At 45.3% G+C, this 27199-nt stretch overlaps 1 protein-coding gene and 1 long non-coding RNA gene across 3 annotated transcripts; one reads left to right on the top strand and one right to left on the bottom strand.

Moving 5' to 3' along the window:
* Positions 1 to 743: 743 nt before the first annotated feature.
* Positions 744 to 26949, bottom strand: IFNAR1 (interferon alpha and beta receptor subunit 1). 2 transcript variants are annotated; one of them, XM_025913326.2, is made up of 11 exons: positions 26772 to 26949; positions 22941 to 23064; positions 17106 to 17284; positions 15173 to 15330; positions 14925 to 15063; positions 13902 to 14016; positions 10237 to 10436; positions 9968 to 10125; positions 6856 to 7006; positions 5049 to 5194; positions 744 to 3917 (listed from the first exon to the last, which is right to left on the bottom strand). In XM_025913326.2, exons 1-11 carry the CDS (start codon positions 26842 to 26844, stop codon positions 3678 to 3680), a joined length of 1683 nt encoding a protein of 560 aa, XP_025769111.2. In that variant the 5' UTR covers positions 26845 to 26949; the 3' UTR covers positions 744 to 3677. The 2 variants fall into 2 exon arrangements, with proteins under 2 accessions (XP_025769111.2, XP_086532005.1); XM_086675879.1 differs by lacking the exons at positions 14925 to 15063; positions 15173 to 15330 and having other exon boundaries at positions 26772 to 26920.
* On the top strand, positions 4184 to 5161 carry LOC147577595 (uncharacterized). The gene is made up of 2 exons (XR_015240424.1): positions 4184 to 4589; positions 5014 to 5161. It is a non-coding gene; the product is annotated as an uncharacterized LOC147577595 (long non-coding RNA).
* Positions 26950 to 27199: the final 250 nt, after the last annotated feature.

The raw sequence follows: 27199 nt of genomic DNA, 5'->3' as shown, positions 1-27199 counted from the left end.
GTTTCCGATTCTGTGTCTCCCTCTCTCTCTGCCCCTCCCCCGTTCATGCTCTGTCTCTCTCTGTCCCAAAAATAAATAAACGTTGAAAAAAAAAAAAAAAAAAAAAAATTTAAATGTGTCCAAGTGGCAGGAGAGATCAGTTTACGTACAGGATTGGGGAGTGTCGTCAGAAATTTCTGAATTTACTCGGAGAAGAAATATTTGTAAAAGGCAGGCAGTTCAGTTCAGGAAAGAAGCACACGCAACACCATCGCACAGATTTATCCAAGGCTGTGCTCCATCCACGTGTCTGAAGTGGAGGTTGTGAAAAGGAAAAGAACAAGCGAGTGAGCGACTTGTCCAGGGGCTGGGGGACGCAGGATGGCCGCAGTGGCTCCTTTAGGATCCTCGGCACTGGGCCTCAGCACTCTGGGCACAGGCATCGGCCCCCTTTGCTCTGAGCACTGTGTGAAGGCATCAGTTGTGGCATCTTTGGTACATGAGAGTTTATTTATTTTTTAAATGTTTTATTTTTGAGAGAGAGAGAGACAGCGCATGAGTGGGGTCGGGGCAGAGAGAGAGAGAGAGAGACACAGAATCCGAAGCAGGCTCCAGGTTCTGAGCGGTCAGCACAGAGCCCGATGTGGGGCTCGAACCCACAAACCGCAAGATCATGACCTGAGCCGAAGTTGGGCGCCTAAATGAGCCACCCAGGCGCCTTTGTACATGGAAGTTTATTAAGTCTAAACATGACAACAACAAAATTGAAGACTTCTGGCCCCAGTGTTTATTATATAGAATTGTTCACAGTAACAGGGTTTAAAGACAAAAACATGAATAAAGGATGCAAGTTTACTGCAAAGAAACACTGAAAACATGGCTATGACCTTCCAACAAACTCAACAAACATACAAACATTGTCAGAGGCACCCACGTGGTTCAAACTGTAGATTTCACACATTAGATAATTATTTTCTGCTGAGGATACAGCACTGAGTAAGAGAAAGTCTGGTCTCATACAGCTTCTGGTCTCATGGGGGCAGACAGATACCACATGAAAAACAAATATGTAACATGTCAGGGGAGTCACAGGAAGGAGAGGGGAGGGAGGAAAGTTTTTGTACACTCAGAATTCTTAAGAGCAATCCGGGGCTGTTTTAAAGGTCACAGGCTGGGAAAAAGATAACAAACTGCCAATTCTTTTTTTTTTTTTTAACGTTTATTTATTTTTGAGACAGAGAAAGACAGAGCATGAACGGGGGAGGGTCAGAGAGAGAGGGAGACACAGAATGTGAAACAGGCTCCAGGCTCTGAGCAGTCAGCACAGAGCCCGATGCGGGGCTTGAACTCACGGACTGCGAGATCGTGACCAGAGCCGAAGTCGGACGCTCAACCGACTGAGCCACGCAGGCGCCCCCAAACTGCAAATTCTATTTAAAAAAATAACTTTACCGGTTGTAAATTTCTGATCAGATTCTAAAATGCTCTAAGATGCATAGTTCTGAGCAGCATTGCTAATTTTCGAATTAGAATCTACACTAGTAAGTGGTTTATGGCTGTCCTAACAATGGAATATGGCCCACGTCAATGTGAGGGCAAGGGTAAATATAAACATGAAGGTATGTGTTTACGGACCCATGGCACTACTTACGATGGCTATTAATCTATGATAAAGATTTCTGGCTGCGATGATACAAATCTTTTACACAAACTCTTAGGTTACATTCAGCCTCTCAGAGAACAATCCATATTGTGATCACGAGGCATTTTCTCGGCACCCCCGAGGACACGATACTTCCAAGCAAACTATTCTTCGGGAAGAATACTCCTCACTTTGCAAGGAAGCACCTCCTGGCTGTGTTACAAGCAGACCATAATGCGGAATGGAAAGGAACTGTATTTTCAGGTCTAGACAACGAGGGCAAAACCGAGCAGCTTTGTGTTTGCTGCTGCTGCTGAGACGTGTGCTCACCCAACACCATAGAGGTGAAGACGCATGCTGCCACATCGTGGCGCCCAGCTTTGTTGCCGGGGTCAATCTAGGGCCTGGGTGCTGGCCGGGACCGTCGCCATCAGCTCGGCATGAAAGCCACAGGGTGGGGGACAGGGTGTCCGAACACGTTCCTATCACCTCTACAAGCAGAGGGCCAACCCAGAAGGTCTGCCTGCAAGGAAATGTCTCCGGTCAGAAAGATCAAAAGGCGAATGTGTGCGGGTCACCTCAGGGATCCCCCCAGCGCAGGCCTGTGTCTCAGAGGGGCTCCAGGGCCTTCCTGACCCTCGCGGCGCTCTGCCCGCAGCCTGGACGGCAGGTCCCGGAGAGTGCAGGAAGCCCGGAGAGCGCATGACGTGCAGGTGTACGGCCTTCCCACGGCAGCCGCCTTCAACCTTTTCTTCCCCACGGAGGAACCTGTCACCTCCGTGGGGACCACCGCGTACACAATACTGGCCTTAGGTTACGGATGTCCCAGCGCACCATGTCACTCCCATCTCTTCTCCCTTCAGAGGCCACCAAAATTCCCAGACTTCCTTCCTAAGGGAAGGAGCTCCGTGAATAGTTTAAATATAAACTCTAGGTGGCCTTTGGAAAACACGTAATTCTTAAAATTAGGTTTTCCTTCCAGTTACATTTTCTTCCTCACCTCGGCAATACATTTTCCTTTTCTTGAGCACACGTAAACGAAACAGAAGGGATGCCTGAACACAGCTACACAGAGAAGCTGGCCGGGTTTGAAACACGACACAGGTAAGTTACAGGTCAATTACATCTCAATAAAACTGAGAAAGGAAAAAAAAAAATGGCACATGAGCCTAGCAACAAGCGACCACACGGCACGTTAATAATTAAAAGTTGATTAGACACATTACTCTTGTTTTTCATTAAAGTCACCTGCTTTCCTCCTACTGCATTATCTTCTACTTCTTACTCTATCGGTAGCAAATTCTGGTCTCAAGCCTTCCTGCATACACCTGGCTCACCTCTACATACTTCCTTCTGCTAAAAAAAATCCTAACTTCTCTAATTAGACAGTTTGCCCTTTCTCTGTAACTTCGGTGGCTGCGAATTCAGAAGCTACTGTTCTACTAAGTTGTGAATTAAGTTCTGAATCGGGAAGTGTTAATGTCTAGCAAAAGATTACCTGTTTTGAAGCCTCAACCACAGAAGGAAGAGTAACTGTGATGTAGAGCCAGTGTTTCGGGGATACCCGGAGAGAAGTCCCCTGAAAATGTTACGGATCCCATTCCTGGCATCTGCAGATGTTTTCTGGACTAAGCTGTTTTCCAGAAAACCAGTGGTAACGGAACCCGGCTTCTCTAAGGAAATTTCCCAAGGGCCTACAAGAGTGTCTAACTGCTCACCGAAAAATCCTGAACTATCACACTGGGAATGGAGGATGGCGAACGAATGGGTGACGCGCGGCCACAGGCAGCACGGTGACCGTGTTACCCGACAGGAACACAATTAACTACCCTCAGTCACGGCTCCACATGTGGGAAAGAATACAGAGAACGTGTGTCCCGATCTGTGTTCTTCCATTTGCAAACACCGCCGTCACCTGCTTGCCTGTATTTTAGGACCTACGACCCGGAGATGTTTTCCTTCCCCAGCAAGCCGGAGCGGAGGGATCGAGCGGCGCAGCTCGCACTTCCGGCGTGCCTCCCACGCAACTTCCGGAGGGTGTAGGGCTCGCTTCCGGTCACTCGGCTTCCTGCTGCGGGAAGTCTTCGCCACTTTTGCTGTCGTTGCTGTCGTCTTCATTCGAGTAATTTCCCGAATCTTGACTGGTTTGGGAATTGTATTTTTTGTGATCTTCACCGATTTGCTCAGTTTCTTCTACTGCGGTGATAATGTTTGTATTTTCGATTATAAAACACCTTTCAGTTTGCTCTTCAGAAGTGAAAAGGAGGAGGTTCCGGAGTGGCGGCTCAGAGAAATACTGATTTAAAGAAGGGGAGGAATGGAAACAGGTTGTTTAAAAGAGTTAACAGTTTCCTACTAATAACCTAGCTTCCGTCTCCTACATCCAGTACCGAGAAAAGCTGTCTTTTGGCGTGCATATGAAAAAAAAGTCAGCTAAGAGCCTGTCGACCCCAGTCTAAAGTTTAGAACACGGCCACTTGTGAGGTCACGTACAACTGAGCACTGTTAGGGTCAGGGGCCCGGTGAGCGCGGGAGAGGACGGAACGGGGGGGGGGGGGGGGGGTCGTGCTCTGGGATTGTGGCGAGGGTGTCTGGAAATTTTACCCCGTAAGGGCGCTCGCCCAGGTTCTCTTCAGTGATCGGCTGGAGCTCACAGAGTGAACATGTGCAGACGGATTGTGGCTGATCAACAATTCGCCTCCACGTCTCTGGAGCTGCAAAGCCGGAGCCCCGAACGACACTCTCGAGGCAGGCAGCCTGAAGCCCACCTAGGTGAACCCACCATCCCCAGGCCAGGTCCTTGCGCTTGGGCCTTGATCATCGAGTGCTTTCATTAATTAAATCGGCTCCCCTCACAGGTGTGCCAAACAGGAACCTGCGAGGTATCGCGAGAGGAGGCTCATTCTCCTTATTTCCCTGTCTGTGATGTCATCTACAGAATACGCTTTGTGCAACTCACGACAATGTGGTAGGCTTTTGGTGACTACCAAGCCTTTCTTTCTTTTTTTTTTTTAATATGAAATTTATTGTCAAATTAGTTTCCATACAACACCCGGTGCTCCTCCCAACAGGTGCCCTCCTCAATAGCCATCACCCACCGTCCCCTCCCTCCCACCCCCCATCAACCCTCAGTTCGTTCTCAGTTTTTAAGAGTCTCTTATGTTTTGCCAAGCCTTTCAGTGGTAAAACAAATGCCACAGGGGCCAAACTGCCAGAATCCTGGGAGATGACGGACACATGTTACCAGTCCATGTTATGTGATGTTAAATGGCTGTTTCTAAAGCCAATTTACTGAAAGCTGAAGAAAACAGCCCAGTCTGTATTAGTTTCTGCGTAACAAGAAAAAAGTATGGATTCTGTTGAAACGAAACGTACTTCCCGTTCATTTTAAGAAAAATCCACCTGGCGACACAGAAGAGTAACATACCTCATCTATCGTGGAAGGAGGTTTACTTGATGGGAAGAACACATAACGGACACATCGCAGGAATAGTTTCAGAACGTAAGTGACGACCGGGATGGACAATAAGGCAGCACAAATCCCAGCTATGAGCCACGTTCTGGAAGTACTTCCTAAAACAGAAATAAGTGATGTTTAGCTTCAACGTAAGTTTTGACACGCAAACGCATTAATAGTGCTGACACCGTGTGCGCATAACACGTAGCCACGTGAAAGGAAACATAAAATGTAGGCAACCGTACGCCCCTAGAAATATTTCTGGTAACACTGAGCATACAGCAGCTGTGGGCAACCCACTTCCGTTTAAAGATGGTGGCCTGGCCAGTGAAGTAAGAGAGGCTTAGTGAAGGAGGCCGCCGTTGACATGTGGCTCCCAACGTGCGAAGTATTCTCTAGCATTTCTGCAACACACAGCTGGCCTAATTAAAACCATTCTGCGACGAGTAAGTCCCTACAGGTCAACACTAGGAACTGGAAAATACAACATGGGACTTCACCATTCCCTCGTAACAAAATTCACAATTGAGCTACTTAAGCGACTTCCGCGTGATAATCGTATTAAGAATGATGTAAAAAAAAAAAAAGTCAAAAATAGTTTTATTAAATGCTAAAGAGTAAGTGGTAAGAGCAATTAATTATGTGGGTACTGGAAGAAATTTAAGGCATTCAAAAACACTGAATTGTGCATTAAAAATATTTTCTAGGGGTGGCTGGGTGGCTCAGTCGAGTGAGCGTCCGGCTTCTGCTCAGGTCGTGACCTCGTGGTTTGTGGGTTCAAGCCCTGCGTCGGGCTCTGTGCTGTCAGCTCACAGCCTAGAGCCTGCTTTGGTTTCTGTGTCTCCCTGTCTCTCTCTCTGCCCCTCACCTGCTTGTGCTCTGTCTCTCTCGCAAAAATAAAACATTAAAAAGAAAAGAAAAGAAAAATATTTTCTAAAACCGAAAGACTTAACTTCAAGGTCTACTTTTGATTCATGTAGTTCATGAAGAAAATATTCTCTTTATACTTTTAAAGTAGTCAAAAAGGAAATATTTTACAATCTCAGTGAACTGAATTATTTTTAAAGTTTATTTATTTATTTTGAGAGACAGCGAGCGAGCTGGGGAGAGGCAGAGAAACAGCAAGAGAGAGAGAATCCCAAGCAGGCTCTACACTGTCAGCACAGAGCCCGATGTGGGGCTTGGATTCATGAACTGTGAGATCATGACCTGAGCCAAAATCAAGAGATGTTCAACTGATTGAACCACCTAGGCGTCCCAGTCTAGTTACATTAACAAAAAAAAAAAGAAAAAGAAAAAAAGTTTATTTATTTTGATGAAAGAGAGAGAGCAAGCAGGGGAGGTACAAGGAAAGGGAGAGAGAGAAAATCCCAAGCAGGCTCCATGCCATCAGCACAGAGCCTGATGCAGGGCTCAAACTCCCAAACCGTGAGATCATTGACCTGAGCTGAAATCAAGAGTTGGATGCTTAACTGACTGAGCCACCCAGTCGCCCCAAGTCTAGTTACATTTTTAAAAAAGATACAATGAGGGCACCTGGGTGGCTCAGTTGGTTAAGTGTCCGACTTCGGCTCAGGCCATGATCTCACAGTTCATGGGTTCGAGCCCCGCGTTGGGCTCTGTGCTGACAGCTCACAGCCTGGAGCCTAAGATTCTGAGTCTGCCCTGCTCTCTGCCCCTCCCCCCGCTCACACTCGGTCTTCTCTCTCTCTCTCTCTCTTTCTCAAAAATAAACATTAAAACAATTTTTTTTAAAGATATAATGAAAGATTCTGACCTGGTTTTGTTTTCTCGCACACAGGATCACTAAAAACGCTGCTCTTATTCCACCTTTCATTCTCAGTGAGTGCTCTGGCTTTGACGCAATATACAGTCAGTGGTTTCAAGTTAGGAAAAGTAAAGTCAGTTCTTTTCTCTAGAGTTTTTCTCTATAAAAAATATAAGGAGATCATTGATAAAATTTAGTTACCTTAGGAAATCAGCTAGGGAATGTCACTTTCCTGAATTCTCTAAATATCCAGTCTAGGACTGGCCCCTCCTAACCACTTAGTTGGAGTGCATTTAAGAACTATAAATTTATTTTGGATGACACATCAGAACCAAATCAAAGTTAAAAATGCTGCTTCCAAAAAAAAGAGTAAGATAGAGTCCTAAGACAACTCTAATTTATAAGTACCCGTGGATTTGGATTAATTGCCATTGTACTTCCTCTGCTCAGGAGTGGGGGGTTCTGGCCTTCAACTGCCTGTATTAAGGTATCACGTATAGCTATGTGGCCTTTGGTGAAGTTATTTCATTTCTCCTTGCCCTATTTCCAGATCTGTAAAACGAAGACAATTATTGCACCTCCCTGTAGTAGTCGGGTATGGCCACCATAATATTGTGTAACAACATCACAAAACAAGGACAACGAAGTAACGCGCAGTGTTACATAATAACACTAAACGTCCTGTGGCTGAAAACACATTTATTCTCCCCCCCTGCCCCGCCCCCCCCCCACATGTTCTGACTGCCTGGGGAGCCCTCATGGAGGCGGTGGGTCAGGTTTAAGTCTCCTCCATGAGTCCCTCATCCTCCTTGGACCAGAAACCAGGTGGAGCATTGTTCCCTCCTGGCAAACGAGAGAAGTCTGAGTGCCAAGCCAAACTATGCTCACATCACACCCAGCCACGTTCCACTGTCGAAAGCTCCGCATCAATCAGGGAAGGAATAAGGGACGGACACTCCATCCCAAGTGTCTGCTGAATGATTTCATCAATCAGATCGCCTGGCAGGGTTGTTCTGTGGAAGAATGACTGAGGCAGTTGACGTAAATTACTTACCACAGTACCTGCTGCTTAATAAGCTTTCAATAAATAGGAGTTGCTATCATGAGTGTAATAACTGCCGTACTGGCCAGACAGGACAAGATGGCCAGTGAAATTATTTAATCTCTACTATCTGTCAAGTCATGTACTAGGTATTTTCATATGTTGCCTCGTTTTAAAAGATTTTTAGGGGCGCCCGGGTGGCTCAGTCGGTTAAGCGTCCAGCTTCAGCTCAGGTCATGATCTTACAGTCTGTGGGTTCGAGTCCCGTGTCGGGCTCTGTGCTGACAGCTCAGAGCCTGGAGCCTGCTTCCGATTCTGTGTCTCCCTCTCTCTCTGCCCCTCCCCCAGTCGTGCTCTGTCTCTCTCTGTCTCAAAAATAAATAAGAACATTAAAAACAATTTTTAAAAAAGATTAAAAAATTTTTTAAATAAGGGGTGCCTGGGTGGCTCAGTAGGTTGGGCGTCTGACTTCGGCTCACGTCATGATCTCAACAGTTCGTGGGTTTGAGCCCCACATCAGGCTCTGTGCTGACAGCTCAGAGCCTGGAGCCTGCTTCGGATTCTGTCTCCCTGTCTCTCTCTCTGCCCCTCCTCCACTCATGCTCTGTCTCTCTGTCTCTCAAGAATGAATAAACGTTAAAAAAAAAAATTAAAAAAAAATTTTTTTAAGTAATCTCTATACCCAACATGGGGCTCAAACCACAATCCAAGATCAAAAGTCACAAGTTCCACCGACTGAGCTGGCCAGGTACCCCTCAGATGTTGCCTCATTTTAAACCTTATAAACATAAACATCCTTTCAAAAAAAAATGTAGTTACTATGACTACCACCACTTTACAAAAGAGGAAAAAAAATCTCAGAGAGGTAAAGCACCTTGCGTAAGGTTACACAATTTGGTGGCTTGAGACACATATTTAGGTTTTCCTGATGTAGGGATAACTGAGAACTGACTAATTCTCAGTGTACTAAATTATGCTTTGGGGGCGCCCGGGTGGCGCAGTCGGTTAGGCGTCCGACTTCAGCCAGGTCACGATCTCGCGGTCCGTGAGTTCGAGCCCCGCGTCAGGCTCTGGGCTGATGGCTCGGAGCCTGGAGCCTGCTTCCGATTCTGTGTCTCCCTCTCTCTCTGCCCCTCCCCTGTTCATGCTCTGCCTCTCTCTGTCCCAAAAATAAATAAAAAACGTTGAAAAAAAAAATTGAAAAAAAAATTATGCTTTGGTTACAGTGTGTTCAGATAGTTAAAAGGAAAGCAGCCAAGTCACTGGAATCTTCTTGGATTTCCAACTGAAAATGAAGTCAAGTTACAGAATTCACCCCACTCGACTGCCTAAGATTTTTAAAGGTTGAGTCCTTGATTGTAATTCCACAGGGAAAAGAAATCTAGAAATAATGTGGATTATCTGATGTTGTATCTTTGCCCATGGTTTTTGAATTTTAGTATTTGAACCCATGTTTCTTAACCTTTTTTTTCAGGAGTCCCCCAGCTCAGGAGCCTTTTTAGACGACTGTTTTCTAATCTCTCCCTTGCCACGAAATTGATTTTGTTGAGTGAAATTGAACTCTGGAGGCATGGTTTCCTCCTGGAGGGCCACAAACCGTTGTACCATCTAAGATTCTTCACCTCCTCGGAGGTACCCTGCCTCCGAGGGATATCTGGCAACATCTAAAGGTTTTTTTGGTTGTCCTGACTGGGAGGGATGATCCTGGCATCCATAATGCGTAAGACAACTCTGACCACAAAGAATGATCCAATCCAAAGGTCAACAGCATTGAGCAACCCTGGTTTAGATAAATACCCAGGAATCGTTTTAAAAACACAAATTCCTGAGTTCTACCTCTGGAGATTCTGATTTGAGTAGTAAAAGGGCTCAGGGATCTGAGTGTTAAAAACAAACGGGCCCAGACGCAGATGATCCATAACTAGCACGCAAAACATGGAAAGATGCTAACATTATTAGAGTTTACAAATTTTGCCAAAATTTTAACTTCAAACTTTGTTTACCCAAATCACATTTACAGCCCTACATTACAAACTTGCAGCACATAGTTTGTTGTTGTTGTTGTTGTGTGTGTTTTACCTCAGCATTTGAAGTATTTTCCCAAAATACGACTTCATAAATTAGTGAGTAATGCTGGTTCACAGACTTGTTTTCAGACTCTTCTGGAGCGCCAATAAAGACCCGCAGGGAAACATCATTCGTGGGTTTCACGTTAATGGTTGGAGGAACGAGGACACCTAGGAAAAAAATGTACAGACACGAAGCTCAACTTGGGACTTAGGAAAACAGCGTTAAGAATTTGCATCAAATCAGAGAAACACATTCCGGAGGAAAAGCTACTGGCTTACTTTGTAACTGAGCATCAAATCTTTTTTCTTTAGACCAAACAGATGTGGTATTTCCATCAGATGCTTGAACACGGATAAGGTAAATTCCTTTTTGGAAAGTATTTTGAGGAATGGCACACTGGGTAGTTTTGACATTTTCACAGCCTGGCATTTGTTTCCATTTACCTGAGTTGTTCCCAGGAATCTTTTTAAAATAGGCACTTTTAAGACAAAAAAAAAAAAAATTTTATTACAAACATAATCATTCAGTAAGTATTTATGAAACACCTATAATATGCTAGACACTCTGTTAGGGACTAAGGTTACAGAGGCAAACAGTCCCCACCCTCAGTGTCTCGCAATACGGTATCAGAGACGTCCATACGACGCAGAGAACTGAAGACCTTGTTCCAGAATGTGATAAAGCACGGGTGTGCCGGGGCTGACCAGTGCCAGCACACAAAAACAGCTGCTGAATAGTCAGCAATGCTGCAAACCCATTATTAAAAGCCATTATTAAAAATCAAATTGCAGGGCCCCTGGGTGGCTCAGTGGGTTGAGCGTCCGACTTCAGCTCAGGTCATGATCTCCCGGTTTGAGAGTTCGAGCCCCAAATCGGGCTCATTGCTGTCACCCTGTCAGTGCAGAGCCTGCTTCGGGTCTTCTGTCCCCCTCTCTCTACTCCTCCCCCACTTGCACTTTCCCAAAAAGTAAATAAGATATTAAAAAAAAATCATCAAATTGTATAAGCTTACAAAGAGTTTGTATTAAAAATAAAAATACTCAAAACTCTTCTCTTCTTTTTTCATTTTCTGTCTTTTTTTTTAATTTGTAGCTGGTGGGTCAGAAGCACAGGTGACAACCTGGCTCGAAAGTCCTCTGTCCTAATTATTTGACTATATTTTATTATCTGTGCTCAAAGCTATTCACGCCTATTGTATCTATGTGGTGGACATACTGTGTAATGGAGTTTTGCTGTGCGTTTCTTCCCAAAGCCATGTTCGGTGACATTATGTTGGAAGCTTGAAAGTGAACACAGTAAAAAGAAAAAAAAAAAGTGACCACAGTGGGAGCATTTACATCATGAAAACTGGCAAACATTAAAAATAAGGCTTTTTCTTCTTCTGGAAAACCAGCTGTGAAACATCCACCCACACGCCAATGGCTGCCTGTTATAATGGGAGATGTACACCACAGGGTGATAAGAGCAAGTCTAAACAGAACGTGGGCACCTAACTGAGCCTGGGGAGGTCAAGTAAATTGCTCAGAAACCAACGGCTCAGAGCATCCCAGTTCAAGCTTGGAACTACAATAGCCTCCTAACTGGTTCTCCTGTCTTTGGGGTTTCAGTGGTTCACTGCATCACATACAATGCAGCAACCTTCACCCTCCTTGAATATGGACCTCATGTTACCTATCCCTCAATGTAAAATTCTGAACAGCACCCAAATAAATGCCTAGAGGGCAGTCTGAGGCTAAGCTTATCTTACTCTATCCTACCTATTCAACTTTCTCTCCCACTTCTCTCCCATGACCAAAGGTTCAACTGTTCTCAACGCGGGTCTTCTCCCACATGGTAGGCAAAATTCCAAGATGGCTCCCAAGATTCTCACCCTTGGTGCACATGTCCTATATATTCCCTCCCCTTGAGTGTGGGCAGAATCCATGAACTCTTGAGTAGGTTACATTATATGGCAAAGATACAGGGATTTGCAAATGAAATTAAGGTCCCAAATCAGCAGACTCTTTGTTAACTGAATGACACTAAGCTTGAGGGACCTGCCTCATCAAACAGGCCCCCGAAAAGAGGTCTAGAGATCTGAGATTCTCTCTCCTGATGGCCTCCAAGGAGTAGGTCACCACAAGTCCTATAGCTTTGAGAAATGAATTCTGTCAACAACCACATGAGTGTAGGAGAGGAAGCCAAGGTCCTCTATGAGGGCTGTATGAAACCACAGCCCCAGATGACACCTTGACTGCTGCCTTGGGACACCTTGAGCAGAGGGACCATGTAAGCCAGGCCTGGTCCCCTGACCCGAAGTCAGTGGGAGGTAACAGCCCTCTTTACACTGCTAAATTTGTGGTAATTTGTTACAGAGCAATAGAAAACTGTACCTCCCCCTTACCTTGACCTAACTTTATCTATCTATCTATCTATCTATCTATCTATCTATCTATCATTTTTAAAGTTTACTTATTTAGAGAGGAGTGAGGGGCAGAGAGAGAGGAGGAGAGAGAATCCCAAGCAGGCTGTGCACTGTCAGCGCAGAGCCCAATGCGGGGTTCGAACTCACAAACTGTGAGGCCATGACCTGAGCCAAAATCAAGAGTCGGATGCTTAACCGACTGAGCCACCCAGGCGTGCTGACCTAGTTCTAAATCTCTTCGCAGCCCAAGTTTCCCGTGTGGTGTAGCTCTGCCTAATGTGCCCCGTCTCGTCCAGTTTAAAACATGTGATTCACCAATCCAGGCCTTGTTCACATCTCCTCCCCCTCCACGCGGCTCCTTTGGCCTCTCCAGCCCCACTCCCACCTTCGCATTTTCGATTTCTGTCACCTTTTAATTTGTACACCACTCCTCAGCCCCAAATCACACCTTGCTATGCAACCTCAGCTACCCGCTTTGGATTTCAGGAACCACGGGCCGTATTCGGCTGCCCCTTTACAGTCCCTTCCGGGCTCTGTACAGTGGGCCAAGTACCCAAAAGACAATTTGAGACGGGCCACCGGAAACCTCCATCCCTCTCTCGTCTGTGGCCCTATCATTCAGCATCCTGCTGGGAGGGAAGTGAACACAAAAGACTACTGCACGGTTTCCTGGTCCGTCTGAGGGTTCATGGGCATGCATGGAGGCACAGGGGCACATTTCTATTCCACGACCAACACTGAAGGACAGAGAAGGTCCAGCAGAGTCAGTATCCACTTCCCTTCGCCCTGTTTGCTTCTCGCTTCTCTCCTGGCTCTTTCTTTCCTTGTGTCTGGTCCCTCTATCCCTCTGCTCTAAACAGAGCTTTCTTTCCCGTCCCTTTCCTCCCCTACGGCCCCCTTCTCCTTCCACCTGATTTGCCTCTTTATCCCCTACAACCTCCCGGTCAATGTGAACCGCGTGCAGTTCTCTCTCAACCCACTTCTGCGGCGCCTAGACGTCATCCAGTGTCGGCGAGAGCACAGTTCTCCCGGCTCTCTCCATTTCCCACTGAAGTCATCGCTAAAAACCCCTGTCAAAACTAATGAAGTCGTCAAGAAAATGGGAAGGCTGACTTGAGCAAGGCAGAGTGGCTGGACTGAGATCATTTCAAGGACTCCCGGAAAAAGCGAGTTCTGAAGAACAGGTCAGGGTCACGTGTCAAGTATCGCAGAATGGGGAAATGACACACACAACGAGACACATACTTAGGAAAAAGAAAAAGAGCCAGTGGGCACTCGAGATATTATGAGAGTGTGCCCATCTTACAACAAATGAGGAAAGTGAGGCCAAAAGAGTAAGGGATTAGCTCAGTGGCATCCAGTCAGTTACCGGCAGAGCAGGAACCGGTATTAAACATCCCGTTTCCAATATAGGGCAACGCGTCTCCATCAGTCAGCATGTGTGCCTGGAACAGTGGGCGGCTGAAGTGGAACGAAAGGAACCATAACGAACTGTGCAAAATAAACTGTGCAAAAGGAAACTAATGGACTAGGACTTACTGGAGCCACTGAGCTTGAAAAGTCGTGTTTTCAGATGCGTAATCCCACTTAAGAACATAGATGTCATTTACAGCATCAATTCGAACGTTTTCTGGTGGAGGCAGCTTATTTTCAACTAGAAGACAAAGATGACACAGAAGAGCATGCATTTTTACTTTAGGGAGATAATGTATGGTAAGAATTCTTCGCGGCACGGCAAAGAAAATAAAAGGCTTACATTTTATCACGAGGTAACGGCTAAGTGAGTTCTGGTATATGTTCACACAATGCAGTATGGTGCGGCCACTTAAAAGAATGTGATAGATCTGTATGTGCTCACGCACAAAGAGATCCTCAGTGCATTAGGTTAAACGAGGAAGTGGAAAGACAGATCTAGCACGATCCAATTTTTTTATTTTGAAAGCCAAAACCAAGAAACTGTAGGTCCGTGCGTATGCTTACACGAGCCCTGACCAAGGCAGGAGAGAATATGTACAAAATGAGAGCAGTGCTCGTCACTTATAAACGGAACCAGGGGTAAGGAGGCAGGAGAGGAAAACTTTAAACCCTTCTGTGTTGTTTGATTTTGAAAACAAAGCATATAAAACTTTGATCAAAATAACAAACAAATCTAAGCTCCTAACCCCGGACCTTCATTACTGGCAAGATGTCATTGACGAAATATGTCAGGATGCTTTCACATTTGAACATTTCACTTATAAAGGTATACTTTTTGGAAAACTAACTGCTCCTCTGGCAGCTACTTTGTGGATTCTGAGCGAATAAAAACCAGTTTTTGTCATTAGAAATTATTTAGACTTTTAGGCAGAATTTTCATTCCTCTGGACTTGAGACAAAAAAAAAAAATCCCAAACGCTGTGACATTTTTCCCCCTTATGTAACGGCAGTGATAATGTTTTTGTTTTAACATCTATTAAACATCATATAACCTCCAGCAACCCAAGGGGGAAAAAAATGCCACAATTAATAGATTGCCCATCCGGACATACAGTTACGGAATCTAAAGCATAACTTCCTCCTTACCTGTGGTCTTTATACAATACACTGGACTATAGGCACCAATTTTTCTCGGCAAAAGTCTTGCTTTAACTTTTAAACAGTAAGTCGTCTCTGGTGAGAGTTTATAAATTTTGTCTCTGGGATAAACAGTTTTAGTCTTTATCTATAATAAAACAAATAGAATTCTGCTGTTAAAAAGTACACAGTCAAAATCTGGACCAGATCCATGTCCTTTTGCCCTTCTGCTGAACAAAGGTAAAAGTCATGCTCACTTCGGCACTTGAAGAGTTTTTCCAGATCTCTAAGCTGTATGTAAAACTCGAACTATCCAGAGCCCACATGACACCACCTTTTGCTCCAGGTGGGGAGATGTTTATTTTTATTGCCTTATCTTCGGCTTCTAAATGTACTTTCGGAGGACCAATTTGAGCTGTAAAAAGACCAACGTATTTATTATAACAATTTCATTAACACAAGGTCAAAACATTCAGTTGGCAAATAATTCTAAGTGCTTCATATGTGCCTGGCATAGTCAAACAGAGAAAGTCCCTCGCAGAGCCTACATTTCAGTGGGGCATATGGCAAAAAACAAAACCAACCAACAAACAAAAAAGACAATCGAAAAAACCAAAAAAACGTCCAAACACCCAAATAAACGAATACATACAATGTGGTGTGCTATACGGAAAAATGAAGTGACATAAAGGGATAGAGGACGGTGGCAAGGGCTGTTTTAGGTAAATTAGTCTGGAAAAGCCTCTCTGAGACAGGTGCTCAGAGGCATAAGTCACTTAAGGGCGGCAGCCACGCACATTACGTAGGGAAAAGGTATTTCTGCCCGAGGGTGCTCCAAGTGCAGAGCCTCCGAGGTGGGAATGTGCTCCCCCTTTGAAAGAGATGATGAAGAGGCTTGAATGGCTGAATGGTTGAAAAGGAGATCAGAGGAGTAGCTGGGAGCCAGATGACAAAGGAAGAACTCCGTAGTAGTTCCTAGTTCATGTAGTTAAATCAGTGACATGTAGTTAATCAGTGTCGGGGTGAGATGGGAGGAGAGCCATGCCGCCGTGATTTACAGTGTGGAAAGATCATCCTAGTTAACGTCCGAGGAAGCAGGGAGGCCGGGAAGAAGCTACTGCAGAAGTTCAAGTGGCAAGTGCGAGTGGCTTAGTGAAGGCTGGCCCAGGTGGGGGTGGGGGGTGGGGTGCAGTGACAAAGGATCCTATTCGGGACACGCTCTGAAGGTTGATCTTTCAGAATTCCTTGGCAGGCTGGAGGCAGGATGCCAAGGAGGACTCCAAGACTCTTGGCCTGAGCGAGCGAATAAATAGGTGCTGTCCTTAGAAGGGATGGAAAAAACTGCTAGAAGAGCAGGTTTTGAGGGGAGGAAATCAAGAGCTTTGGCCAGATGACCCCTAGGCATCTATGCAGGGATGCTGAATTTGAGAACGGATGATACCAGTCTAAAGGCAAGGGGAAAAGAGTGGGGCTGGAGGTGTAAGCGTGGGCCTTTTTCAAGAGCGTACAGATGGGCTCAAAAGCCAGATTAGCAGCGGATGAGCGTAGAAAGAGAAGAGGTGAGGACCGAGCCCCGTGAGCAGTGGGGCACTGAAAGGTCAGGGGGGCCGGAACAAAGTGGCAAAGGAGGGATCCGATGCGCAGGAGTGCTGGGAGGGAGCAGGGCCCTGGAGATCTAGAAGAGGGCTGGGGACTCACTCGGCGTTGACGTCACCAGGGTACTGGACGAGAGTGGTTTTGGGTAGTGATGAGGGACGGAATTGATGTAGAAGGCTGCAGGCTGAGCGGCAGGCAGAGAAGTGCAGAGAGGGGTACAGATCATTCTTGGGAGTTTTTTTTTGTTTTAATATTTATCTGGTTTTGAGAGAGAGAGAGAGAGAGAGAGAGAGAGAGAGAGAGAGAGAATGTGAGCAAGCAGGGGAAGGGCAGAAAGAGAGGGAGGCACAGAATCCGAAGCAGGCTCCAGGCTCCGAGCTGTCAGCACAGAGCCCGACACGGGGCACGAACCCACGAACCGCGAGATCACGACCTGAGCCGAAGTCGGACGCTTAACCGATGAGTCACCTAGGTGGCCCGCTTTTTTTTTTTAATGGGAGACTTCACATCGTGCAAATGAACAGGCTTACAAAGTGAGCTGTTGCAGTGAGATTTGATGAAGAATATACTGTAATTCGGCTGGCAACTTCTTACCTTTTTCAAATGGGGTGAATGCGTCAACGTTATGCCATGGAGAAGTCTCGTTTCCTTTCTCTGCTCTTACACGCAGTTTGACTTCTTCGTAAACATTTAGCTTGAGTGAAGAAAAGTTGCATTTGGTACTGGTAACAGATTGACACCCAGGCAATTTTAGCCAAGTATCATTTCTGGGTCTTTAAAATAAAAAGGCAAATAAATGCATAAGAAAATATATAAATACAAGTGTTAAACACAGTCTCTGTTTACTGACATTATAAAGCTGGTCTAAGTAGTTATTTTTTCTATTTGAGGTCCTGTTAACGTTTTCCTCCGCAACTCTGCACTTTTTCAATACATATATACCAAGTTATTATTTATAAAATGGAATAATTCTGACAGTTAATGTTTTTGAGAGAGAGAGAAAGAGAGAAAGAGAGAGAAAGAGAGAGAGAAAGAGAGAGAGAGAAAGAGAGACAGTGTGCGTGCACAAGTGCAAGAGAGAATCCCAAGCAGGCTCCATTGCCAGCATGGAGCCCAGTGTGGGGCTCAATCCCATGACTGTGGGGTTAAGACCCGACCCAAAATCAAGAGCTGGATACCTAACTGACTGAGCCACCCAGGAACCCCGTGACAGAGTTAATTTTTTACTACAGTTCTATAATTTTGTGACGGTTTGTATTAGGAAGGATTTCAAAAAAGCAGAGAAAGAAATAACATGTAAGGTAACAGCGAACTTTGTTAAGAATAGTTGTGTGACTTCTGGCCAGCTGTCTTGTGTTTCTGGATCTTTTCCTTATCGAAAATTTGGTAACTGGATTTGATGATGCCCTTCTTTTTAAAAAAAAATTTTTTAAAAAATGTTTATTTTTATTTTTGAGAGACAGACTGCAAGGAGGGGAGGAGAAGAGAGAGAGGGAGACACAGAATCCAAAGCAGGCTCCAAGCTCCGAGCTGTCAGCACGGAGCCCGATGCGGGGCTTGAACCCACGAACCGTGAGATCATGACCTGAGCCGAAGTCGGACGCTCAACCGACTGAGCCACCCAGGCGCCCCGATGACGCCCTTCTAAACTTGTCCTACGAATAGATTTACCAGACCAAAGAAAGACCTCAGAATCAGCATGGTTTGGTAACTTCCCCTGCCCTCATCAACACCAAACCGTCCCTTTGGCTCGCTGATTGCAGTAATTCTGCTACATCACTAGAGACAAAGAACTTAAAATGTTAACCTAAATTAACAAATTCTTTGAAGTGGATTTAGTCCATTCAAAAGTAGAACTGATCAATATTAGATTCTTCAAAAAACAGGAAGAAATCAAATTGCCAAGGAGGGCCTAAAAGGGAAAGGGTCATGTTGCCACATGTCACTTTGCCTGACCTACCGAGGAGGCTAACGGGAAGGTGAGAGGAAACTTGCCAGGTTTCGAAATTTTTTGCCTATGTGAAGCCCTGTCTACCTTCAACCAGGCAGAGGAACTATCTGGTGAGAAGGCATTTTTGTCAAGATGAATTCATGGCTCCAGCCTAAGCTGCTCCTCGGAGGGGAGGGGGGCGAGGAGGGAAGGAGAATATTGTAGATTTCATTTTAAAAATGCTTTAAGGGGGTGCCTGGGTGGCTCAGTTGGTTAAGCATCTGACTTCGGCTCAGGTCATGATCTCGTGGTCCGTGAGTTCCAGCCCCGCATCAGGCTCTGTGCTAACAGCTCAGAGCCTGGAGCCTGTTTCAGATTCTGTGTCTCCCTCTCTCTCTGACCCTCCCCCGTTCATGCTGTCTCTCCCTGTCTCAAAAATAAATAAACGTTGGGGCGCCTGGGTGGCGCAGTCGGTTAAGCGTCCGACTTCAGCCAGGTCACGATCTCGCGGTCCGTGAGTTCGAGCCCCGCGTCAGGCTCTGGGCTGATGGCTCAGAGCCTGGAGCCTGTTTCCGATTCTGTGTCTCCCTCTCTCTCTGCCCCTCCCCCGTTCATGCTCTGTCTCTCTCTGTCCCAAAAATAAATAAAAACGTTGAAAAAAAAATTTTTAAAAATAAAAAATAAATAAAATAAATAAATAAACGTTAAAAAAAAATTTTTTTTTAAATGCTTTAAGGGGCACCTGGGTGGCTCAGGTGGTTGAGCAATTAACTCTTGATTTCAGCTCAGATCACGATCCCAGGGTTGTGGGATTGAGCCCTGCGTCAAGCTCCACGCTCAGCTCACTTGGGTGCGTGCTCTCTCTCTTTCTTTCTTTTTTTTTTTTTTTTAATTTTTTTTCAACGTTTTTTATTTATTTTGGGACAGAGAGAGACAGAGCATGAACGGGGGAGGGGCAGAGAGAGAGGGAGACACAGAATCGGAAACAGGCTCCAGGCTCCGAGCCATCAGCCCAGAGCCTGACACGGGGCTCGAACTCACGGACCGCGAGATCGTGACCTGGCTGAAGCCGGACGCTTAACCGACTGCGCCACCCAGGCGCCCCTCTCTCTCTCTTTCAAATAAATAAATAAATAAATAAATAAATAAATAAATAAAGGAAATACATGGAAATAAAAATGCTTTAAGACAACAGACTCCAGGGGTGATCTATCCACATAAGTTCTTTGAGGACCCCAATACAAGTCTATCTCATTTTTCAAAAAAGAAACCTTTGAAAAATCTGCCAAAAACATACACTAGCATGTGGAAAGCTTCATTCCTGGCCAGTTTCCCTTTTTTATTTTACTCATCTGAGCTGTGAGGTTAGAGCTGGCATTTAATGATACCATTCCTGAGACACTTTTCCACACCAGAATCTATTTTTTATTTTGAGAGAGAAAGAGTGGGGGTGGGGCAGAGAGAGAGAGAGAGACAGAGACAGAGAACCCTAAGCAGGCTCCCCACTCAGAATGGAGCCCGACGCAGGGCTAGATCCCACAACCCTGGGATCATGATCTGAGCTGAAATCAAGTTGGATGCTCAACTGACTGATCCAGCCGGGCATCCCCAGAATCTATTTTTAAAAATCCAGAAACTCTTAATATAAACAGAAAACCTTATAAAAATTTTGTGGGTTTTTTTGTTTTGTTTTGTTTTAATATTTGAGAGAGAGAGAGAGAGAGAGAGCATGAGCAGGGGAGGAACAAAGAGAGAGGGAGACACAGAATCCAGAGCAGGTGCCAGGCTCTGAGCTGTCAGCACAGAGCCCCATGGGGGGCTTGAACTTAACGAGCAGTGTGATCATGACCTGAGCCAAAGTCGGACGCTTAACCAACTGAGCCACCCAGGGGCCCCGACCTTATAAAACTTCTAAAACCAAGTCTTGACATGGTTCTAACCCACTCTCACTCTTTACCTCTTTCCTGTTCCAGGAGATGCACTTACATCCTTGATTCCGATGCTTCTGTAGACGAGGGAGCTAATGCAGCGGTAGCTGCTTTTATGTTACTTAAAGAAAAAACAAACCCCGAACTCAACTTTATCATAAAAGTATTTAGATCGGAACAAAATAGAATTTGAAACTGATTATGTAACCAACACAAAACTCATTTCATAAAACCAGTGTCATAACATAATCACCTGCCACCTTTGTCTTTCCTATTCACGGATATATTCTAAGCGCCCACAGGAGGATTCGGCACAGGAGGCACTCAGTGTTTATTGAATGAAAGAATCAATACTAAACACTACATACATCATAATGAACTGTAGATATAGGTTACAAACACTGATGTCTTAGCATGTGTTCTACAGACGCCGGAATCCTAACAGCTTTTTTATGCGGCATTTATCACCGGTGCCTATGTCCTATGTTCTGAGAAACACTACGTTAAAAAATATTTGTTTGCTGCTGTGATTAACTACACTTCCACTGATCATTTACTCCATGTCAGTGCTCTGGGCACCTTCCATACAACTGTTCTATATACTTCTAACAGCCTTCAGAGTTAGACACCTTATTTCAGGGGTGCCCCATCTCAGCGTGCCCGGGGTGGTGCTGGTTGTAGTTTGTTGTTCTCGCTTATCTAAAATGAACTGCCCCTTCTAACTCCGAAAAGTGTCTTGGTTTGGATGATAAACATATATGGTCATATTAGTTTTTATTATCACAACGTAACAGGCAAGAAAACTGGGACAGAATAGGTAGCATGGGACGGCTCTAAACCCAAGCAGCCTGGCCCAAGTCCGCACGACACTACACCATCGCCACACTGTCTCCTTAAGCTGGTGGTCTGGCATATTTTTACAAGGCGATTATTTATAAAGCTAGTAGAACAGGGTAGAATAAGAACACCGTGAAATAATGCATTCGATGCTAAAGTCAGAAAGGGTAAAAGGCTATTATGGGCTGGAGAATTCAGGATAAGCAACAGGATGCGGAGGAACGACAGTACAAGAGCGCTGTCTATGACTATTCTTTATTAAAAGGGTAACTTTAATTAAGAGCATCTAGGGGCGCCTGGGTGGCTCTGTCGGTTGAGCGTCCGACTTCGGCTCAGGTCACGATCTCGCGGCTCGTGAGTTTGAGCCCCGCGTCGGGCTCTGGGCTGATGGCTCGGAGCCTGGAGCCTGCTTCGAATTCTGTGTCTCCTTCTCTCTCCACCCCTTCCCTGATCATGCTCTGTCTCTGTCTCTCAAAAATGAATAAACGTTAAAAAAAATTAAAAAAAAAGAGTATCCGAAACGACCTTTGTTATACAGAAAGCCGTTGTTTCATGAGAAAGTTCTCAACGAGAGCAAAGAACAAAAGTGACAAAACTCCAAGTTCAACTTAAAGAGTTTCTAGAGCTAAATTCTTAAATAATTAATTCCGAGAAAAACCACGTATGTACGTATACAAGTTCGTGTGTGTACACGCACACACACATACATCTATGTACACATGCACAAGTACACACATGCTAATTACTAAAGTTGTGGGATTAATCTCACAGTTCTATTAACAACCAACTGGAGGGGGTGCCCGGGTGGCTCAGTCGGTTAAGCGTCCAACTTCAGCTCAGGTCATGATCTCACGGTTCGTGAGTTCGAGCCCTGTGTCAGGCTGTCTACTGTCAGCACAGAAGCCCCCTTCGGATCCTCTGCCCCCTCTCTCTGCCCCTCCCCTGCTCATTCTCTCTCTCTCTCTCAAAATAAATAAATAAACCTAAAAAAACAAACAAAACTCCAAAGAACAATCAATGGGAGAAGGAGGGTGCCGGGGCTGTGGCTGAAGTGGGAGCGTCCTGGTTCTGGAGGTCCTGCACCCCGTTTCTTCACCGCCCAATTACCGGCCGCTCTTTCTTGGACACAGATCACCCCGGACAGGGATCACTTAACACCCAGGACACCCAAAGCAAAGTACTGTGCCTCCTGAGCTGTGTCCCTTCTGTAATCCTTTCTTCTGCAACTCCCCACCTGCCCAATTATCTTGGCAGCTATTACGTAGGAAATTAGCACCAGGGAGGAGACAGAAACTCCAGAAACAGGGTCTGTGGAAATGCGAGGTCCTGTATCTAAAATGCAAACATTGTGCCTAATGGAGATAGTAAAGCCTGACCGGCAGGGTGCGGGTGGCCTATTCCAAGACCATGGATAGACCTTTTGGGGCCCTCTCCCATGTCCTCAAGACACGTTCAAGTTCCGACCCTAATTTATACTCAAAGAAGGCGGGGCGTCTAGAAGAGAAAAGCGTGGTCTACAGAAGCTGTCTGCTGTCCTTATGCCCCAAACCTTTTTTGCTGAAACACCCAAAGATGAATTTGTAGAAACGAAGGCATAAATATCACACAAACATAAAATTCCTCTAGAAGATGGAAAAGCCAATGGTTTCCCAACCCTGAGAAGTAAATGACAGGGTTACAATGGTTTGAAATTATCCAGGTGGTTCTTGCAAACCAATCAGTAGAGTCACATACACTTGATAATCTGCTGAGAAAGTCACGTTCCCGCCAGCTGGATCGCTCCCATTCCACCTCAGGGTGAAGGTATCATCAATGATGTGGACCTCTACATTTTCAGGAGATTTTAGATTTGCTCCCCCTATAAATAAAGGCAACAAAAAAGAACACAGTTACATATACACCGTGCATATTCTTTAAAACGTGAGTCTTCCTTTCACATCACTGATCAAAGGGTGAATGCATTCAAATATAATAAAGCATATACAAAAATCTACAACAAAAACCCAATGAGTGCTCGCGGCCCAGGGAGGCTGCTAATTATATCTCTGCATTTGAGAAAGCTGGAGAAAGGCTGAGATTTTTTTAATCTGCAAAAAGTTAGCCTTATATGGCAAATGCATCTCAGTAAAGCTGGAGAAAAGAAACAAAGGGAAATTGTCTTTTATTTGAAAAAATGTCTCTTTGCCCAAAAAATGTGAAAATGTAATTCAAAAGGATACATGCACCCTTATGTTTACTGCAGCTTTATCTACAATAGCCAAGTTATGGGGGCAGCCCAAGTGTCTGTCAGTAGCTGAACAGAAAAAGAAGATGTGGTGTGTAGGTATAATGGAATATTATTCAGCTGTAAAACAGAATGAAATCTTACCATTTGCAACAACATGGAGAGAGCCAGAGAATATAATGCTAAGCGAAGTAAGTCAGGCAGAGAAATACAAACACCGTATGATCTCATTAATATGTGCAAGTTTAAAAATTCTTTTAAATGTTTTTATTTATTTTTGAGACAGAGAGAGAGCATGAGCAGGGGAGGGGCAGAGAGAGAGGGAGACACAGAATCGCAAGCAGGCTTCCAGGCTCTGAGCTGTGAGCACAGAGCCCGACGTGGGGTTCGAAATCACACACTGTGAGATCATGACCTGAGCTGAAGTCGGACGCTTAACCGACTGAGCCACCCAGGCGCCCCTTCTTTTAATATGTGCAATTTAAGAAACAAAATGAGCAAAGGAAAAAAGAGACAAACCACGAAACAGATTAACTGTAGAGAACAAACTAATGGTTAACAGAGGGAGGGTAGGTGGGGGATGGGTGAACTAGGAGATGGGGATTAATGCCCTCATCATGATGACAAAAATAAATAAATAAATAAATAAATAAATAAATACAAACTAATTAATTAAAAAAAAAAAAAAAAAAAAGACCTTGGGGCACCTGGGTGGCTCAGTCAGTTGAGCGTCTGACTTCAGCTCAGATCACGGTCTCGTGGTTTGTGAGTTCAAGTCCCTTCCCTCTGTCCCTCTCTCTCTGTCCCTCCCCTACTTGTGCTCTCTCGAAAAGAAATTAAACATTAAAAAAAAAAAAAAAAAAAAAGACCTACCAGCAAAAAGATTACAACTTGCTGAAATCTCAGATTACAGTTGGCATTTTTTAGCACTAAAAGTATTCTTTAGTTAAGGTTTAAAAAAAAAGAAAAAATAGTCTGTATAAACATTTTCTTTGATCTTAGAAGCAATGAGAGGATACAGGGTTCCACTGTGTAACAAACAGCCTCAGTTTGGTTCCACATTCTATGTTCACGCTTCATATTTTCTGATAGAGAATGAGACAGGTGTGATTCAAAGTGAACAGCTACTGACAGAAACCAGATATTCACATGACAAAATCGAGAGATAGAGGTAGGAATGTTGATCATGTCAGCCGAGCCCTACAGGAACTTGCAAAGGTGTTCATTAACAAGCCTGAACCCTTCTGTTTTTGTTTTTTAAGAATTTTTTTTTAATGTTTTATTTATTATTGAGAGAGTATGCGCCGGGGAAGGGCAGAGAGAGAGGGAGACACAGAATCTGAAGCAGGCGCCAGGCTCCGAGCTGTCAGCACAGCCCAACGCAGGGCTCGAACTCGTGAACTGCGAGATCATGACCTAAGCCGAAGTCGGATGTTTACCCGACTGAGCCACCCAGGCGCCCCTCTTCTGTTTATTTTTAAGGACTTCTATCTACAGATCTGCTTTATTTCTTATGCTTTGAGTACAAATCTTCCCCCAGTTGGATTTCCTGTCTTCTTATTTTTCCCTTTTGGCCCCTCCAACCTGAATTTTTCTTCCTCTCACCCTCCAGACCCAGCTCACGGAAGCTCAAATACTGAAGCTCAAATACTGCGGCCCACACTAACCTTGCTCTTTATATGCTGTAGCAGGAATCCATTTGCTTAATTTCACACTAAAGTAGATACTCAAGACAGTACCTGACATCTAGCAGGACCTCAAAACTCACTGAAAGAAGATGTTACAAACAAACAAACTAAAAAACAAAACTCAATTGCTTCTTTGTGTCACGCACATATCTGCAATCAGATTACAAATTCCTTAAGGGCAGGGTCTGTATAGCTTCATACTTAACCTGCATTTCTCAGTAGCGTAATGCTGAGTTCACAGGAATTTCTTCAACATCACAAAGGACTGATCTTTCGTTATGACAAACTACAGTTTTTTAAAGACTGGCTTTAAAATGTATTCCTACCGTATTTCTAGCCTTTACTTCTGCCTCAAGGCAAGCAATTATCTCCTTGCAGACTTTCGACCATAGGAGTCCACATGTAGAACTTTCTTTATTGGGACTGCTTCCTCTATTTTCCAGCTGGAGATATTATGGTATGCAGTCAAAAGGGGAGGCATCTTAGAAAACATCTGAAATTTTTTTTTTTTTTTTTACTTTGGGGAGCTCCTTATTGAGTCTCCCCTCCCTCAATTTTCTTTTTTACATTCATTTTCTCTGTGACTTCATCACTGAGACTACTTTTCCTTATTGCACTCCTCTAAACTTTATTCCCATCCCGTTTGTTGTAATTTTCTGGATTCTACGCAGCCAAAGGGCAGTGATTGAGTTTATGGGAATCAATAAAAGATCTGAAAGCATTTATAGTCTCCAGTTTAGACAGCCTAATTTCAGCAATTCTGAGCCTTGAGACAAGAGGACATTGATGGGGTAGAACCAGGGATTTCCTCTGGGATGCAGTCCTTCTACTGCTGAAGGAGAGAGACCCTGAAGTTAGGGGCATCTTGGCATTTGGGAGACCACCAAATAATTGACTGAGAAATGCAAAAGGACTTGGAAATAGTCATTAAGTAGCATCTTCGAGTTCAGATTTTGTCCTATTACTGTCAGCAATCTCCTTTTGACAACAAGTCTATTTCACCTTTGTACCGTGTACAATTTACACAATTGGTTGCTTCCAGCTTTTCACATGCCTACTGATGGTCAGAAATGATTTACTATCTTCTTAAGTCTGACATAAATCCAAACACATACATCCTCCCATATTAAATTTCCTCCCACATGTTGGATAATTTTCTGAAGCTAGGGTCCAGAATTGCATTTACTAGGTTTAAAAAGTATGAATATTTTTATGACTTTGAAAGAGAGCAACATTAGGATCTCAATAACTGTTTACTGAATTGAGACACGGTTTCAGGAGCAGCAGCATAGCTCGCGGCTAAAGCCCTGGTTATTTTTTAAGGCTCTAGTCAAGCTGCCGGATTTTTCAAAGAGACACGAAGGCGACAGGAAGGCTCTGAACACCCAGCACCGCGGGGGTGGGAACCCGGGGAGGGATGGCGAGGAGGGCGTCCCCTGCCGGGGGACGGGGGCGCTGGCTCCCAAGCAAGCGGCGTGGAAGGATCCTCGAACACTATTTCCTCTTGATTTTCGATTTGAGCGCTGTGACCACGGACGAGCAGAGGTCTCCCAGACATCAGCCCCTTCCACCGGCCTCCAAGGGCGGAGGCTTCCAACGCCCCTACCGCCCAGCCTGATGCCCACCCCCCACCCCGGACCCCTCGTCTCTCACCTGCGGCTGCGGGCAAAGTCCACGGCGCTCCAGCAACCAGCATCAGGGTCGTCGCGCCCAGGAGGGAGAACATCCTCCGCTGGCCGCCGCCGGCCGGGCCAGTCACATCCTCGGTCACCTCGGGCAGAACCCCACAACACAAGGCAACCCTCGGCGCAAAAGCGGCTTCTCGCTCCGCCCCTCGCCCCGCCCACTGCACAGTCACCTCCTGTCCGCGACCGCCTCCCACCCCTGACCCCGCGCTCGCCCCGCCTCCCCGCGCCCGCCCCCAACGAGCGCTCGCCCCGCCCCCCCCCGCGCACGCCCCGCCCACCCACGCTCGCCCCGCCCTCTGCGCGGGCTCCCCCTCCTACGAGTTTGGGGCGCTGGTGGACTCCGGCGAGGAGGGAGGTGAGACGGCCGCTCGCTCCTCGAGTGGCGGTGGGCAG

The sequence above is a fragment of the Puma concolor genome, chromosome C2 (assembly GCF_028749965.1).
Source record: "Puma concolor isolate L17-30 chromosome C2, mPumCon1.1.hap2, whole genome shotgun sequence".
Classification (NCBI taxonomy): Eukaryota; Metazoa; Chordata; class Mammalia; order Carnivora; family Felidae; genus Puma; species Puma concolor.
Note: the sequence above shows the minus strand (reverse complement) of the source record. Positions and strands in the feature narration are given on the sequence as shown.

Bases quoted from the DNA above. Each gene is read 5' to 3' on its own strand.
- IFNAR1 (XM_025913326.2), bottom strand. From the start codon at position 26,844: ATGTTCTCCCTCCTGGGCGCGACGACCCTGATGCTGGTTGCTGGAGCG. The intron at 17,285-22,940 runs GTATGTGACTCT...TTTATTTTAAAG, and splicing joins TTCTCAGCAGATTATCAAGT to ACCCAGAAATGATACTTGGC. The intron at 5,195-6,855 runs GTCAGAATCTTT...TTTCTGTTTTAG, and splicing joins GTGCGAGAAAACAAAACCAG to GAAGTACTTCCAGAACGTGG.